This window comes from Centruroides sculpturatus, unplaced genomic scaffold (genome assembly GCF_000671375.1).
Source record: "Centruroides sculpturatus isolate CEXI.00-Female unplaced genomic scaffold, Cexi_2.0 scaffold519, whole genome shotgun sequence".
In the NCBI taxonomy this organism is placed as follows: Eukaryota; Metazoa; Arthropoda; class Arachnida; order Scorpiones; family Buthidae; genus Centruroides; species Centruroides sculpturatus.
The window spans coordinates 135,892-153,086 of NW_019384900.1; the positions used below are offsets into that span (position 1 = coordinate 135,892).

General features: G+C 27.9%; 1 protein-coding gene across 2 annotated transcripts in view; it reads left to right on the top strand.

The window, feature by feature from the left end:
* The window catches only part of LOC111631466 (FERM domain-containing protein 5-like), a 50,122-nt gene that overhangs the window by 14,496 nt on the left and 18,431 nt on the right, over positions 1 to 17,195 (top strand). For both annotated transcript variants that reach the window (XM_023375711.1, XM_023375712.1), the window contains exons 3-7: positions 2,572 to 2,614; positions 8,113 to 8,191; positions 11,345 to 11,442; positions 11,514 to 11,637; positions 14,497 to 14,584. In XM_023375711.1, the coding sequence (XP_023231479.1) occupies positions 2,572 to 2,614; positions 8,113 to 8,191; positions 11,345 to 11,442; positions 11,514 to 11,637; positions 14,497 to 14,584 (432 nt within the window). The remainder of the gene's footprint in view (positions 1 to 2,571; positions 2,615 to 8,112; positions 8,192 to 11,344; positions 11,443 to 11,513; positions 11,638 to 14,496; positions 14,585 to 17,195) is intronic.

Here is a 17,195-nt window from a genome sequence, read left to right on the forward strand (position 1 = left end):
ACTCCTCCCAGAGGGGAGCTGTTGGCAGCCGCCCATTGTTTAATGTCACTAGTTATTGATTCATGGTAGTTCTTGAACAAAAGAAAAAAAAAGAAAACGTCTACTAAAAATGTAGTTAACCTAACCAAACCAACCTAACCGAAGCACCGCCATTGGGGTTACCTAGGTACACTTTAACCACCGGGTGTACTGTGGTGGCATTTTGAATTACACAAAATTTTTTTTACACTGGCACCTATTTGTAGTACATAAATCAGTTTGGCCTAGGTCAAACTAGTTAAGCCCAAAGTATTTAGATCAAACTAGATTATCCTAGGCTAAACTAGTATATCCTGACATGCATAGGATAAACTATTTTGGCCTGAAATTGGGTTTGGCCAGTAGAGCATCGATTATCTGACTCAATTGGGGACTGGGGTTGGTCGGATAATTGAAAAGTCAGATAACCGAAAAGTATGAAAAAATCCATTATTAGTGTAGTATATTATTATATCCCATGTAATTAGTATATTAGTATATTGCTATTAACCTACTTCGCGTTGAATTTTCCTCCATGTTAAGCCTATCAAATTTTTTAAAAAAATAATAATCGTCGCTATTGTGTCGTTAAAAATTAGAAAATTAAGTCTCGTTTAAATACTGGTTCCCTTTCATGGTCGATCCATGTTGCCAGCTAAAACACGTAAAAATAATATTAAAGTAGCCAAGACATAGCCAAATATTGTAGCGCCACATCACTAGCGGACATTTGAATTTGCCGATTAGAATTTGCGGTCGGTTAACCGAGGTGATGGTTAATCAGGGGTCGGATAATCAATGCTCTACTATATATATATACTATAGAGCGTCAATTATCTGAATGCTGATCAACCGAAAGTGTTCCAGTTGGACTGTGTCATGCTGAATCGAACGTTTTTGATACTAGATTAACTTTTAAAGTATAATTTTTTTGTTTTTATATTTTTCAATATATTTATTTTGTTTGTACAAAATAAAGAAATAATTTTTAATGCTACAATAGCAACAATTATTATTATAAAAATTTTTGTTAGACTTAAAATCAACAAAAATTTAGCACGAAGTGACACACAACAGAGAAAAATTTAAACATGGGACACGTTAATATACTATTATTGGGATATACTTATATACTATATTAATAATGTAATTTTTTCGTACATAATCGGTTATCCGAAAAATAGATTTTCCGGACAACCCCAGTCTCCAATTGATTTGGATAATCGACACTCCTGTACATAAATACATAAAGATGTTCTGACAAGGGAAGTGTTGGCATTTGCTTGTCAGACTATCATTGGCATGGATTAATACCTCTCTCCTAAAGAAATCCTTTGCAACATGATTTATAATGCTGGTGCAATAAATGCATTGTTTTTATTTGAGTTTTAAACATGGCTACATCAGCAATTTGAATATTAATTTAATTATTACTATTTTTTAAGAATGTATGTAAAGAACAATGTTAAGTTTGGGGCAATTTCCAGTCACCCTGGAGAACATCCAAACTATAAAGCAGGGGTGTCCAGCCCGCGGGCCGCATGCGGCCCAAGGCAAGTTCCAATGCGGCCCAATAAACGTGTAAACAAAACCGACAAATTGTTTTATTTTATTTATTTTTTTTATTTCAACGGCATAAACTCAAAAAAGAAGTTTTACAAAGCCGTAAACTTTTATACATATTTTATTTTTGAGTGAAAAGGAAATATTTTCAAATACTTGGAGATGTGTGAATGACGAAGGAATACTATACAGTATAAAGCTGGAGTTGTGACTCAAAGAATTATAGACCCAAATTTAAGAAAAGGAGAAAAAGGCCAAAAGATAAAAAGTAGTGTGAAAGGTTAAATAGACCTTCTGTTATTTAAATATTGACCCTTAATTTTCCAATTTTCCTCACTACTTCTTATCTTTTAGCCTTTCTCTCCTTTTCTCAAATTTGGGTCTATAATCCTTTGAGTTACAACTCCAGTATTATTTAGTATTCCTTCCAGCATTGCAAGATTTGGCTACTTTTTTTTAGTTTGGCGTAAAAATTATAATTTGACGCATTGGCTACTTTCTGGGCTACATAGTATTTATAAATGTATAGTCGAATAAAAATGCACTTTAAAATGGTGTTTCGTCGTTTATTTATTAATTAGAGACCGAAATAAAACAAATATTTATGTTTTTCAAATAAATTTTTGTTTTGTCTCTTTTATAATAAAGTTTTAATACTTATTACTATAATCTATACATGTTAATCCTTAAATATACTAGTATATTTAAGGATTAGGTCGCAAATATATTATATATATTTGTGGCCCAAAACGTCATGACTTCTTCCAATGTGGCCCAGAAGAACAAAAAGGTTGGACACCCCTGCTATAAAGCCTATGATGAGAGCAATACAATGATACCAGTTTCAAGTTGAGGAACTTGAAACTGCTATCATTAATGGTCTATAATTTATGAAGTAATATGATATTTGTATATACGGTACATTAACATATAATTTTGTTATCAATATTTATAAAAATTTTCATTAATAATAACATATTATCATTACAGCATTGGTTGGATCCTACACGCTCTATTTTGAAGCAAATTAAAGGTAATATTTAATTTTATATTCATAGTCATATTTTATCTATCCGAAAAAAAGAAATATAAATAAAAGATATGTTAATGTTTATAAACCTGATTTTCCATTTCTAAACCATGTCTTTATTAAAAATTATTAAAATCTACTAATACAGTAAATTCAAATATCTACATGTATTTTCATATGATTTTAGTATAAATGATAAAAGAATCATTCAAATGCAAATTTTCTGTAAAGTTGAACTTAGGCATAAATTATCACGAATATTAAGAAACTTTAAGTCGAGTATAAGAAAGTGTAACAAATATTTTAAAATCATGGGTAAATTTGCTTTAATAAACTTTTCTGTGTAACATTTTTAGAAGTGCATAAATCAATATGTTTATTATTCAAGTGCTGTAATTATTGAATTAATTTCAAAATTTAATTTGATGTTTTCAAGAGTTCTTAAAAAACTGTTTTTTTTCCATATTATGAATTTAATAAAATGTACATGTTAAATTTACACAAGTAAAGTGCTTATTATAGCAAAGGGACTATCTATATCCATAAACCTTATTTGAAATGCATAATAAAATACTTAACTGAAAAAGTTATCTAAATGCACTTAGGTACCTTATTATATAGAACTTTTCAATTATGGTATTATTGATGCATTTTATTAAAATTAGATTATTGAGAGATTGTAAGGCTAGATTATTGAACCTTCACAAGTATTGAAATGATATATTAATTATTTACTATATATACATTCAGAAATATACTTTACATTGAATATTTTTCTAATGGAACTAGGTTCTTTCTTCATAATTAATTATTAGATGTGCAAATTTATTTAAATTACTTTAGTCTATATATTAGTTGTCAAATCATTAATTATGTTTTTATTTTATGAAAATACAATCAAAAATATTACTTCTTAATTAAATTATTTATAATAATAAAAATATCATTTTTAATACAGTCTAAAATCTATCATAATGATACTGGCCGAAACTTTCCATTTTGCAGGTTTTCTTTTTAGAGTTATATTTTTTATTACTGGATAAAAGTTGAAAAATTTTATAACTTTTATTTAGAATTGTTTCTCCTTTAACATGAACATCCTTCAATTTATACTCTCCTCTAATACAAATGTTTTATGTTTCAGAGACATTGAACAATGTCATATATAGAATGCACATATAGGGGGAAAATCTACAGTAAAAACTCCATTGTTTTAATTGTATGTTCTCTGTCATACCATTGATTGGTAACACTTCATTCATTAACAGTTTTCAAGATTAAAGCTGAACTCTCAGTTTAAAAATTACTCTTAAATTGTCTACAAGAATAATTACTCTTAGAAATTAATTTTAAATTTTTCTATATAATATAGTACTAAATATTGGCTGGTTTTAAGAATTTTTCCAGGTAATGCCAATTGCTTCTTCTTTTTCTCTAACTAATATTAAAACAGTTGAAATTTTATAGTAATTGTTTGATCATTTTTACTTGCAAAAAAATGGAAACACATCAAGTTACAGTAGAGCGTCATTTATCCGAATCAATTGGGACTGGGGTTGTTCAGATAACTTATTTTTCGGATAACCAATTATGTATGAAAAAATATATTAATTTATCCCGTGTTGAAATTTTTCTCCGTTGCGTGTCGCTTTGCGTTGAATTTTCGTCGATGTTAAGCCTAACGAAGACTATTGTATCGTTAAAAATTATTTTTTTTATTTTGTACAAACAAAATAAATATATTGAAAAATATAAAAACAATAAAAAAATTATACTTCAGAAGTTAATTTAGTATCAAAAACGTAAAATATTTGAGTAGCCGAAGACATAGCCAAAGATTACAGTGCCACAGCACTGGCGAAAATTTAAATTTGTCGACTGAAATTCCTTCGGATAAACGGCGCTCTACTGTATTTATTTTTAATACAAATGACTTTTTCCTCCATAAATAGTACATATTTTTAAAAATATTCATTATTATTATTATTATTATTATTATATTTTAGTTGATGTCATATTGAAAAATTCCTCTTTATTTGTGTTGTGTTATGCAATTTGTAACTTAAAAAAAATCTTCTGTTTCTCATTTGACTTATAATAGTATTTTATGTAGCAAATTCTCATTGTGAAACTTGTTTCTTATTTAAGCAAGTTTCCAGTTTGCAGAGATTTTGTGACAACAGCTAAATGAAATAATTTTACATAATTTTTGTTTATTTTAAGATTAAGAATGCAAAATCTGATTGGTGCAGATTCTTCCAAGCATTTCCTGTTTTATTGCTTAATATAATAATTTTATTTAAACACACTTTATCAGTTATTTTTATTTCAGCACTTTAAATATGTTAATTGAATAAGCTTTTTAAAAATTAAAATCTAAATTAAGATTCTAAAATTTATTTCTGAAATTATAAATTTATAATTCCCTAAATAATACATAAGAATACATTAAATTATAATTTGATTTTCAAGTACATAGTTATCTGGTATGTTGATATGGTATGTACTGGTATGTATATTCAGTATGGTATATACTGAAAGCAATAAAGATTTTATATTTAAAATTTTAGACTTTCATTTTTGAAAGTTTTTAATGCTCCTGCTAATTTATATGAAAAAATTAAATAGATTGTTTATTATTTTTAAAATGTAGAAAAACAAACATTCTGTGGAAATAAGAACCAGAAGAATTATTAATACATTTTGTTTAGAACAAATTTTTCTACTGGATTGAAACAATTCTGTATATAAACTAGTTTCAAACAATGTAATAAAATGTCATTACTATTCTGATTTTTTATGAAAATTGGTATGCTGTGATTAACAGACAATAATCTGGGAAGAATGAGAACAAGAATGTTACAATAACTCTAAACTGCATAATAGTGTAAGTAGGTAGTCAGACAAAGACTTCAGGGAAGCAAAGTTTATTAATCAAATAGTGTTACAAGTTGCAAGAGTCATAGTATCTCTGAATGAACAATTTTACCAGTAAACAAAAAAATTGCTAACCAATATTAGTCAAATTTACAGTCTGCACTGGTAACCAAGTATCTGATATTCATGAGTTCATATATATTAATGACCAGGTCAGGTTCATTCTTTTAGCACTTGAACTGTCAGAGTTTCTTCTTGAAATTTTTTTTTCCAATTATACATGAAAGTCTTCTCTGTCTTGTCAAATATTTCTTCTTCTCCTACACCTTTTCCTAAACATCATAAGTCTTGAATCACTCAACATATGCACAAGAAGAAAAGACCAATGCTCTTATTTGGTGGTTCATATTTATACTTTTATGCAGGTTTTGTAGATAATATTTTTCTCTAATTTCCCTTACAATTTTCTTTGTTTTTTCTTCAAGAAAGTTTGAGAATGGTACTCATCAATGTGACTTAATTGAACCACCATCAAGAACAAAACAACTCACATGAAGTGGGAGGACAAAGACATAGGTCAAATATAGTAAACTCTTGTCAATTTTGATTTTGCATAACTCAGACAAATTTTTTAAAAGTTGTACAGTAATATAAAATTTCTTGACAATAGAAAAATTATAATTAACTAGCTTACCCGTCGCGCATTGCTGCGATCTCAGAAGAGATGAAATTCAAGCAAACTCGTTATAATAAAATTAAATTTTCATTTTATCATTTTTATTGAAATATATTATTATTATTCGTTTTCATCGGGAAAACATTTCAAAGTGTCGTTTCAATTCTATTTATTTATTGGAGTGCTCGTGGATACACGATATTTTTTGTTTTTTCGTCTGGTGCGTACACGAATAATTCGGAAGGTTTTCCGACGCGTGAGCTGGCCACATACAGTTGTCCATGCGAGAAGCACGGATTCTCCAAATTTAGCCCACACACTTGCAGCGATTGTCAAAAGCGCGATATTCCCCATTTATATATATATTTTTAAATCCTTTATAATTTTAATTATTTAATTGCTCCTTCCTCTCTTCCTTGGCATGTTGGGAAATTTCTGATAGTTAGATAATAAACCGTTTTATTGTAATTTGTCTTTTTAAATTATTTCGAGTCGATATTAAAATTTGAAAAAGGGCGATACCTAGATCGGTAAAATAGGCGAATTTCTTCCTACAACTTCGGTCGTTGTTCGGGGTACAGTTAAGATTTTAACGAAGTTCGAGCGAAAACATAATTAGCAAAAAAAGTCGAAATAAAGTGATTAAACAAAAATGATTACAAATATCGTAAATAACAGTTCACAAATGCATATATAGAGACATATATATTTTTGAAGGGGGGAAATGGTCTTCACAATTTGAAATCGATCAAACACACTATGCGCGAATGCTCGTGTAAACGCGCGCCATCTATCGTAGGATAAATGTACTTCGCGGGAGTGTATTAAAAAACTTCCCGAAGTTTCATGGCAATCGTACTATGCCACAAACCTTCGCCGGAGTATATTAAACAACTTCCCAAAGTTTCATGGCAATCGGATAAACGGTGTGGTAATGCATGAAGGACATAGGACACACAGACAGACATACATTCATTTTTATATATATAGATGAGTAATTAAAGCTAGACAATCTGCTGAATTATCAGGCTATAATAAGGCTAAGTTAATAATTATATGCAAAGTAATTTGTGTAGTAGTAGTAGGAGGTATTACTTTGTATCTAATTATTAACTTAACCTTATTATGGCCTGATAATTTGGCAGATCATCTGACTTTAATCAAAATTGAATTTATGGACTTGTTTATATATATATTAATGAATAATTATAATTAATGTGTATTTTGATATCTGGAAGGCTTTGTGATACTGTGAATTATATTACTGTAGTCAGTAAGTTACTAAAGACTATACATTGCCATACACTATATTGTCATAAAATTTTCTAAATTTATTTCCTGTAATAATACATTTAGCAATATAACCTATTACTGTACAGAAGCTTTACTGAGTAAAGCTAAGTAAAACTTCTGTACATAGTTTATCATAATAAATTACTGTACTGTATAGCCACATTCTTGTTTTCCACATCATCAGAAAAAACATTTCACTAATTCAGATTTTTGTAAACTTGGACAAACTTCATCCTCTCATTACTTTGGTTTATTCCTGAATGGTTATGATTTGGTTAAAATAACAGAAAAATAACATGGTCTATTGAACACAATGCAGACTCAAAATGTATATAGAATGATGATAAATTATTTTAGAAACAATAAAAAAATCTAAACAATACTAATGTGCCCTAGCCATTAATGTAATATGTGTAAAAACAAAGATATTTAAATTCAGAATTAATCATTTGTATAAATTATATTTTATCTTAAAGATGCAAACCTGCTTAAATATCATATTAAACTTAATTTAAAAAATTTAAAATTGATAATAAAAATTAAAATTCTAGCATTATTTCTGTGTTAAAAAGTTTCAATTTTTAGTAAAGTTTAGCAATTAAATTAATAATTTATATTACTTTTATTAATAAATACTTATTTATTAATTATTTAGGCATGAATCCAATCATATTTTGCTTTAGAGCAAAATTTTATCCTGCAGATCCATATCGTTTAAGAGAAGAAATTACAAGGTATTTTTTCTTTTGGCAAATAAACATTAGAATTGAAACTTTAAAAATAATATCTAATAAAAAATTTATATTTTCCTGAATGAAATTTTTTATATTTTTGAGAATAGAATAGTAAGATTAAAAATTTGTTTTTTTTTTTTTATTAATATAAAATGATTCAAATTTATTTGTTTGAAATTGCATATAAAATATATTTTTGTTTGATTGCTGTTTTAACTATACAGAGTGTATCAGAATTACATTTTAAAAATTTGGGGAATTGTAGAGGATGAAATTTTGCACATTTTGATATAAGGAACCCATAGCCGGAAATGTGATATAAAGTTTTTACAGCACTTTGCACTTTGCAATTGGTATGCTGAATGAAACAGCAGAATACAGTATTTATGACAAGTTTTATTGACAAAACAATAGAGTACAATCAAACTGTACATCGAATCAGTGGCTGCACTACTTTAGAGTAAATGTTCGATGTGACGACCACCAACTTCGTTACATAATGTGCAACGACGAACCATGTTTTGTTTGACTCTCTGTAAGGTGCCACGCTCTCCTCTGATGGTATTAAATGCTGTAAAGATGCGCTCTGTAAGCTCCTGAACTGTTGCGTGCACAAGGGACTTTACATAACTTTAGAGGAAGAAGTCAAGAACAATAACATGACGTCAGTGGATGGAAGGGTAGCTACCAAAGTGAAGGATGGTCAAGCACTTCCTACTGCTGTAGAAACTTTATATCACATTTCCGGCTATGGATTCCTTATATCAAAACATTCAAAATTTCATCCTCTACAATCCTCCAAATTTTTAAAACATCGTTCTGATACACCCTGTATAAGTAACAAATACACAAATGAATAAATTATTAAGTATTTATATTTATGAGGATTAATTTATTGATGTGTCTGTATAAAAAGACATTGCAATATTGAGGACAATATTATAAAGATTTTTATAATAAAAGTTAAAATAAGCATTATTTAAAATCATGATTGTTAAATATGATTAACAAGAAAATAATTATGCAAATATCATATACTCTTAATTTATTACACACACTTTTTACAATTATCATTTCAGTATTATTAAAATAATAGATTATGTACAAAACATCATCAAAAATCAAATTAAAAACTTGGAAACAAATGAATGTTTTCATTTTTTGTTATAGAATTTTCACAGATTAATATAAAAAAGAGGTAGAACAAAGTTTGAACAATTTATAAAATTTAAAATTAAATGACACATTAAAGTTGCAAATTTAAAAACTTATTTGTCAAAATTTTTTAATTTAAAAGTTAAGTTTTTGTTTAATTAAGTTAATATGAAACATAACAAAATAATACTTTAATACAACAACATATTAATATAGCTAAAATTAGGTTGAATTTGTATGTTGGAATATTAATAGGTTTGGTGTAAGAAAGTTTCTAGTGAATAGAGTGTGTTGTTATTGTTCAGTCTTAAAATTTAATTGAATTCAAATCAATTTAATTTTAAGACACAAAATAGACAATGTTTGACAATTCTATTTTCATGTTACTTTGCTTATACTATAGTTATTTTTTTATACTGCATTGTAATGTAATATTAAAATAGACTTTAAGTGCTTGTTATCAGCAAAATCCATTTGAATTGATGTAACTATTGAGCAACATAGACGAAAACTTGTGTTATTAATAGTGTATTATCAGGTACCTATTTCTGTAAAATTTTTAAATAGTAGTATTTATATAACAAAAATAATGATAATGTTTAACTTTTAGTGATAACTTTTGCATTTTAAAAATGTCTTAAATTGTTATTGAACTTATGGAATAAAAAATATTTGTCATAAAGTACTGCAAAATTTAAAACTTTCAATTTTCCAGAATTACACATTTAAATAGTAAATGTTAATCATTTACAATTACAATTAATTTAAAATTATTTTTAAGTAATAGCAGTTGTAAAATTCCTTAAGTTGGTGGTTTTTATGCAGGAAAAAAGGATAAGATATAAAATAATAAAATAAAATAATATGTAAAGAACATGAAAGAGTTTTTTTCTCATATTTAACAACTTTCTTTTAACTTATTTTATTAAAGTAAGAAATTTTACTTTAAAAACTCCTATTTAAAATCTAAATCAGAGTAAAAGTAATACAGTAGAGTGTTGTTTATCCAAAAGCCAATCAATTGAAACATCAAAAGCGTTCCAGTCGGACTGTGTTGTGCTGAATTGAACGTTTTTGATACTAGATTAACTTCCAAAATATAATTTTTTTGTTTTTATATTTTTCAATATATTTATTTTGTTTGTACAAAATAAATAATTTTTAACGATACAATAGCCACGATTATTATTTTAAAAAATTTACGTTAGGCTTAACATCGACAAAAATTCAATGCGAAGCAACACACAACGGCAAAAAATTTCAACATGGAATAGGTTAATATATTTTTCGTACATAATCAGTTATCCGAAAAATAAGTTATCCAAACAATCCCAGTCCCCAATTGATTCAGATAAATGACGCTCTACTGTAATCATAAACAGTTCAATTTGACAAATTTAATCTCTTAGTGATTTCATGTGTTGTTATTCGGCAGTTTGCTTCAATCAGTACCTTTATTTTGTTTTCATTGGCTTCAACTGGCCATCNAATATTTAGTGTACCCCAGTGCATTCCTACAGTACAGCGATGACTTTTAGATCGCCACATATTTTCCACTTGTGCTCAGCATAATTGATTGAGTCAAGGAGGGCTGTCATGTTTGCATAAATATATATTCTATAATAGAGTGTAGTTTTATTATATTATTATTTTTTAATAATAAAGGATAATTATTATTTGAGATATTTGCTTTAGTGTTATTTAAGTATGATAAACTTTGAATTATTTTATTATAAGTCTTTGTATATATAAATGATAAATCCTTTCTATTGTTGACAGTTGCCTATAAATTCAAAAAAATCTTTCATATTTTATTATGATGCATTTAAAAAACAAATGAAAAACATGAAATTTTATCATTTTTTGAAATAAAGAATGTATGGAATTTAAAGAGTATAAATTCTTTCATATTGCCTATTGAAACAATAACCTTAACCTTCTTTCATTATTCTATATTTGGTTATTACATAGACCTTTTGTTATTGTTTGTTACTTCAGGTATCAAATATTTCTCCAGCTTCGAAGAGATCTGCTTCATGGCCGATTATATTGTTCTCAAACAGATGCAGCACTTCTTGCTGCATACATTATACAATGTAAGTTTAAAATTGATTTTTTAAAAATTAATTTAGCTAATTTAATTTAATTCTTAAAATTAAATTTCCAGCTGAATTGGGTGATTATGAACCAGAATATCATGTCGGAAACTATGTTTCTGAATTTAAATTACTTTTAAAACAGACACCTAGACTTGAAGAAAAAATTATTGAAATACATCAAACACAATTACGGTATGTATTTTGCAATTTATTTACTATCTTTTTATTAATTAACTGCATATACAGTATATAATAGTCTTATTGTTTTTACTAAAGGGAAACTTAGTCAATTTTTTTTATAAAACATTTTAATTATCATTATTATTAGCTATTACCCTTATTTTGATATTCTCACTGGATCTGGTGGGTTTCCACTAAACTGGCAAAAGGTGCATTGTCTGGTAAAGCAACTTTAATAAGCTGGATAATCAAACCTAAATCAGAGGACGTCTGTTTATTTCATTAAAATTTATACTGTTTAAGCATCTTATTATATTTATTTCAAACTTTTTTGTATGTTTCGTTTCTACTTATGCAATCTATCATTCATAAAGTGATAAAAGTTTTAAGGGGGGGTCGAGTTTTGTTGGACATTCAAAGAGGGGAGTTACGGAAACTTGGACAAACTGGGACAAGAGGGGGAGTAAAAATTTCAAGAAAAATGCAGACATAATATATGAACAGCTCCTTAGAGTTTGACTGTATGTAATGCATCCATAAGACTTTTGCTTTTGTTTCTTCTGTCATATATTTCACAATCTTAATCCAAAATTTTGAATATAGTTTTTATTTCATATTCATAACTTGAATTTGGTAAATCTTTATGATTTTGAGCGAATTTATAAAAGAAAAAAGACGATAAAAAATTTCTTTGCTAATAGAATCTAGTAAAGTCTTTGATTTACAATAAACAAAACTTTTTGATTATTTTAAATAAAAAGTTTTGTTTATTGTAAATTTTCTTAGCATTTATAGCTAATAAAGTAGATACAATCTTTTGTTATCAATATTATATTATGTATATAATTTTCATTAAACCATTTGACTAATGTGACTATAACTTATTTGAAACTTTTAATTTTAATCTTTTCATTTATAATTATCAGTTAATGTAATAAAATACACTGGACAACAAAAAAAATGTTTTTGAATGTTTCCTTTATTTCATGAGTGAAATCTTACTAATTTTGGATTGAGAAAATTGAATGTGACAAAGAAAAATTTTTATTAGCTCTAGTTTCTGTGGTATACAATAGGTGATTTTAACAGCATAAGAGAAAACGATACATTTTAATTACATATGCTAACAACATTGAAAGTATTTTTGAAATTTTTTAAAATTACAGTAACATTCTAAAGAGTTCTGAATTAATAGAAGAATACCTGGCAGGTGGTTTGGTGTGAAGAGAATTATGTGGTGACTTCATTGTTTTCTTTTGGCTTGCCTCTTGTGAGTGAGTTCTGGTGCATCCCTACACACAGACCAGCAGTAATCCGCAAGCATTGCTTCATTCCAATGGCCCTGATGTCTTTGTTCCAATACAGAAATACCTGGTGGAATCTTTCCCCATGTTAATCACTGACAGCTCCACAACTAGGAGGGAAAAAGTCTAGGTGGGAATGGAAAAAATGGATTTTGAGGAACATGTTGCATCCGGGTTGATGATATTTTTCCAGAAGTATTGTCACCAACTGAGTGTAGTTATTGTTTCTTTTGTTGCCTAAGAATCCACGAATAACTCCCTTTAAGGCTTCCCAAGCTTCCTTTTCTTTTCCCTCCAAAACTTGGTCAAACGCGGGATCCTTTACAAGTTTTCGAATTTGTAGACCAACAAAAATACCTTCCTTAACCTTTGCATCACTCAATCTAGGATATTTGTCTCTTAAGTACTTAAATGCCTGTCCTTTCTAGTTCATACCCTTGACAAAAGTTTTCATTAAATTCAGCTTGATATGAAGGGGTGGAAAAAGAACATCTTTTGTGTCCATAAGAGGCTCGGCAATGATATTTTTCTCGGTAGAGTCTAGATTTCTTGCAGGCCAGTCCGCTTGAATGTAATGTGATTTCCTATCCTACTGTTCCATGTACATAAAAAGCAACAGTATTTAGTGTACCCCAGTTGCATTCCTAAAAGTACAGCAATGACTTTTAGATCACCACATATTTTCCACTTGTGCTCAGCATAATTGATTGAGTCAAGGAGGGCTGTCGTGTTTGCATAAATATATATTCTATAATAGAGTGTAGTTTTATTATATACTGATCTGAGGAGTTATACAGGAAAAACACCAATGAAAATTTGAAATAATTGAAGATGCACTACAAAGTCAACCCCCCATAACACAGTTGATTATTCCGTTTTATATGAATTCCATGTACGAGTCACTTAGATTTTACAAATACGTAAGCCGTTCACAGCCTGGCACACGTATTTGTAAAATCTAAGTGACTCGTACATGGAATTCATATAAAATGGAATAATCAACAGTGTTATAGAGGGGTCAACTGTATTTTGTAATTAAACATTTTTTTACAAATTTTACTATAAAACCTTTCTCATATATTTTGTATTATTTAGATTATGTCAATTATTTTAAATTATAATTTAAAATGAATAAAAGTTTTAAATCTTTTGCGGACCATATTTTAGCTCTTGCAAACCACTGGTTGGGAACTGCTGCTCCAAAGCAAGATCTAATCGGTCATTTTTATAGTGATTTTTGAATTCAGCAGATGGAAATACATAAGAATATGCTAATTTTGAGCCCGAAACAAAATCATTGTTGTCCAGTGATATTATCAAAAATATCTTTATTTGGAATTTTCTCTCATCTTATACCATAACTCTTTTTTCTCTCTCATCTTTTACATCTTAGCCTTCCTAACTTTATTGTCTATTGTTTAATTTTCAACATGTAAATGATCTTATAACAATGTTTATTGTCTGTCCTGTAACTTTTTTAAACATCAGTTTGAGAATTAAAAAATATATTTAACTATTACTTGATAAACATTAATTTTTGTTTATTTCTGTTTCTAAAATTTATTAGAGGTCAAGTTCCAGCTGTTGCTGAAATGAATTTTTTGCGAAAGGCATGTCTGTTGGATACTTATGGTGTGGATCCTCATCCAATTAAGGTTAGTTTTTTTTTTAATACTAAAATGTTATTTAAAAAGAAAATTTAAACTGCTTGTTAAAGAAGCCAAAAATAAGAATTTATTAGGAACGTTTTCAGCCAAATTTCTTTCCTTTTTTTTAGGCTAAAGTGTTGTTTTTATTCAGGCTAATTTAAACATTTAATTATTGTTTGTTTATTCCAAAACCTGATTTTTTAATGTTGAGTAAATATTAATTAGTATATAGATATTAATTTTTAAATATCTTGTTACATAAAATTTGCTAAACATAACATATTAATCATTCAGTCTACATATCATATTTAAATTCTTTAAAATATGAACAAAAAAGTTATGAATATTATGCATCTTACATAATGGAATTCTTTTCTAAATTGGTTCTGAAATTTTCTTCTTAACTTAAATCAAAAATCTCTTTTAATTTGGATTTACATTGCGCTTCCTCAAGCTTTGGACACTCAGTGAGAATATAATAAATGTTTTATGAAAATGGTTATAAAGATCAAGTAGAAATTGCCTATCCGCTGGCAGAAAAAGTTTAATAAATTTAGTGGTAGTTGTATCCATTCCAAGAGCTGTTTTCGTTTTTAATTTACGAGTTGATAAATGATGTAAATAATTTTTTTTTAAACTGGAGTAATGCTTTAGTTATTTTCATTTTTAAATTCATATAATCCGAAACATACCATGGTTTTTTGATCTTAGTAATTTCGAATTTCTATTCTATCTTGTTTTAACATATTCTTTTATTATATTTACAAACTTAGTATATTTTTCGATATCTTCGGTTAATCTCTCAGCCAGTAAACAGCACATCCTATCACTGATTTATTCTTAATATCGTTGATATTAATAGTCAGTTATCAGATACTTCAGTATATTATAATTAATACGATACGAAACTTTCAATCCAAAGTAAGAACTAACCGGAAAATTGTCCGATAAGTCACTATTTAGAACTAAATTTCTGAACATAAATCTACCAAAAAAATTCTAAACATATAAACAGATCAATTGTAGAACTTCCCGAAGTAAATACACAAGTAAATGCAGAAATATAGACCTTTTCAATTCTGCTATTAAAAAATATATAGTTGAGCTTGAGTTGTTAATTTTAAAAAGGTCATGACCCATTTTATTCTGTTTGACATTACTTAAGACCTTGGGAATTCCAATTAATTATAAATGGGAGACTTTTTGATTGAACGTAATATCATATAAACTTTCATTATTGTTATGTGCAACAGGCAAGGGACTTAATAATTGAGTCTCCACAAAACGTAAGTCTTGAATAGGAGTGTTTAAATTGATCATATGTCATTGCGGAGTATTCTCAGAAGTAAAATACGGGGTAAAAGAATCCAAGTATACCAGTCCCTCCAACACATAGCTATACGTCAAAGAATAATTGCCCAACAATATAGTATCACCTCGGAGTTTTGGATATTTACCTGCTTTCCTTAACTCATTTAAAAAAGGAATTAATTTTTTACGTCTTAATCTAGATCTTTTTATAAGGTCCTGTGAAATTTGAGTTTCTTTCCATACGTTCGATAGATTCTGCTGTTTCATTTTTATAAATCTCGAATATATGTAATCTCTTATTTGAGTATTTTTAATAATTAATTTAATTGTTGGATACTGTGATTTAGTTGTTGGAATAATCGCTATTAAGTCATCCATTGTAACTTCAAGTAATTCTAATGATTCTTTAATAAGATTAAACACTTCTAGCTTGGAAGGACTAGTTTTACTGGGATATCTATATAACATTATATTATTGCGATGTTGCACATTAACCATATTGTCCATTCGATATTGCATACTTTCATTTTCTATTTTCAAATTAACAATTTGTTGTTCAAGATTAATTATTTGGCTATTCATTTTTTGATTCTGGTCTTTAGTTTCTTGGATACTATTACGAATCTGGTTCAGATCTTCTTTAATAATAGTCATTTGATTTAATATTCTCGTATTAGAGACATTAATTAATTCAGAAATTTTATTCCATAATGTGATACTTGATATATCAGATGAATTTTTTCCTGGTGAAGAAGATAAAAAATCGAATGGCTCACCTGATAGTTGTGAACTTAGAAGTGTAGTTTCAGGGTTCAAACCTGCGTTTACAGAGGATGGTTCAGGAGAAGTACTTTCGACATGTAAATTATAGTCAGTAATTAACCTGGAATTAGTGGTCGAAGCAGATTCCTTTCTACTAGTTGATTTTGACTTTTGAAGTGGTGGTCTTCCTCTTTTAATTGGCGAGCGTTGCATATTAATTATGTTGATAGATTTTCCAACAATTATAAAGTTAACACACAGCACAAACAGTAAAATTTTAACGTAAAATTAATTGACAGGATACATTCTTTACCTGTATTTGAAGTGAGTAAAAAACACGCCAGCAGCTTCGGCAGACAGAAGCGCCCCCCCTGTAATTGATAATAACTTAACATTTAATATTTAAACTTTTGAATGTAATACTTTTATAAATAAATTGGCAATTTCCATAAAATTGCAAAAATATTTTTCATTATTTATTTATTTATTTGGCTGATATTTTTTATACAAGCATTCTATTCTATCGAAGAATTCTTCAATGTGA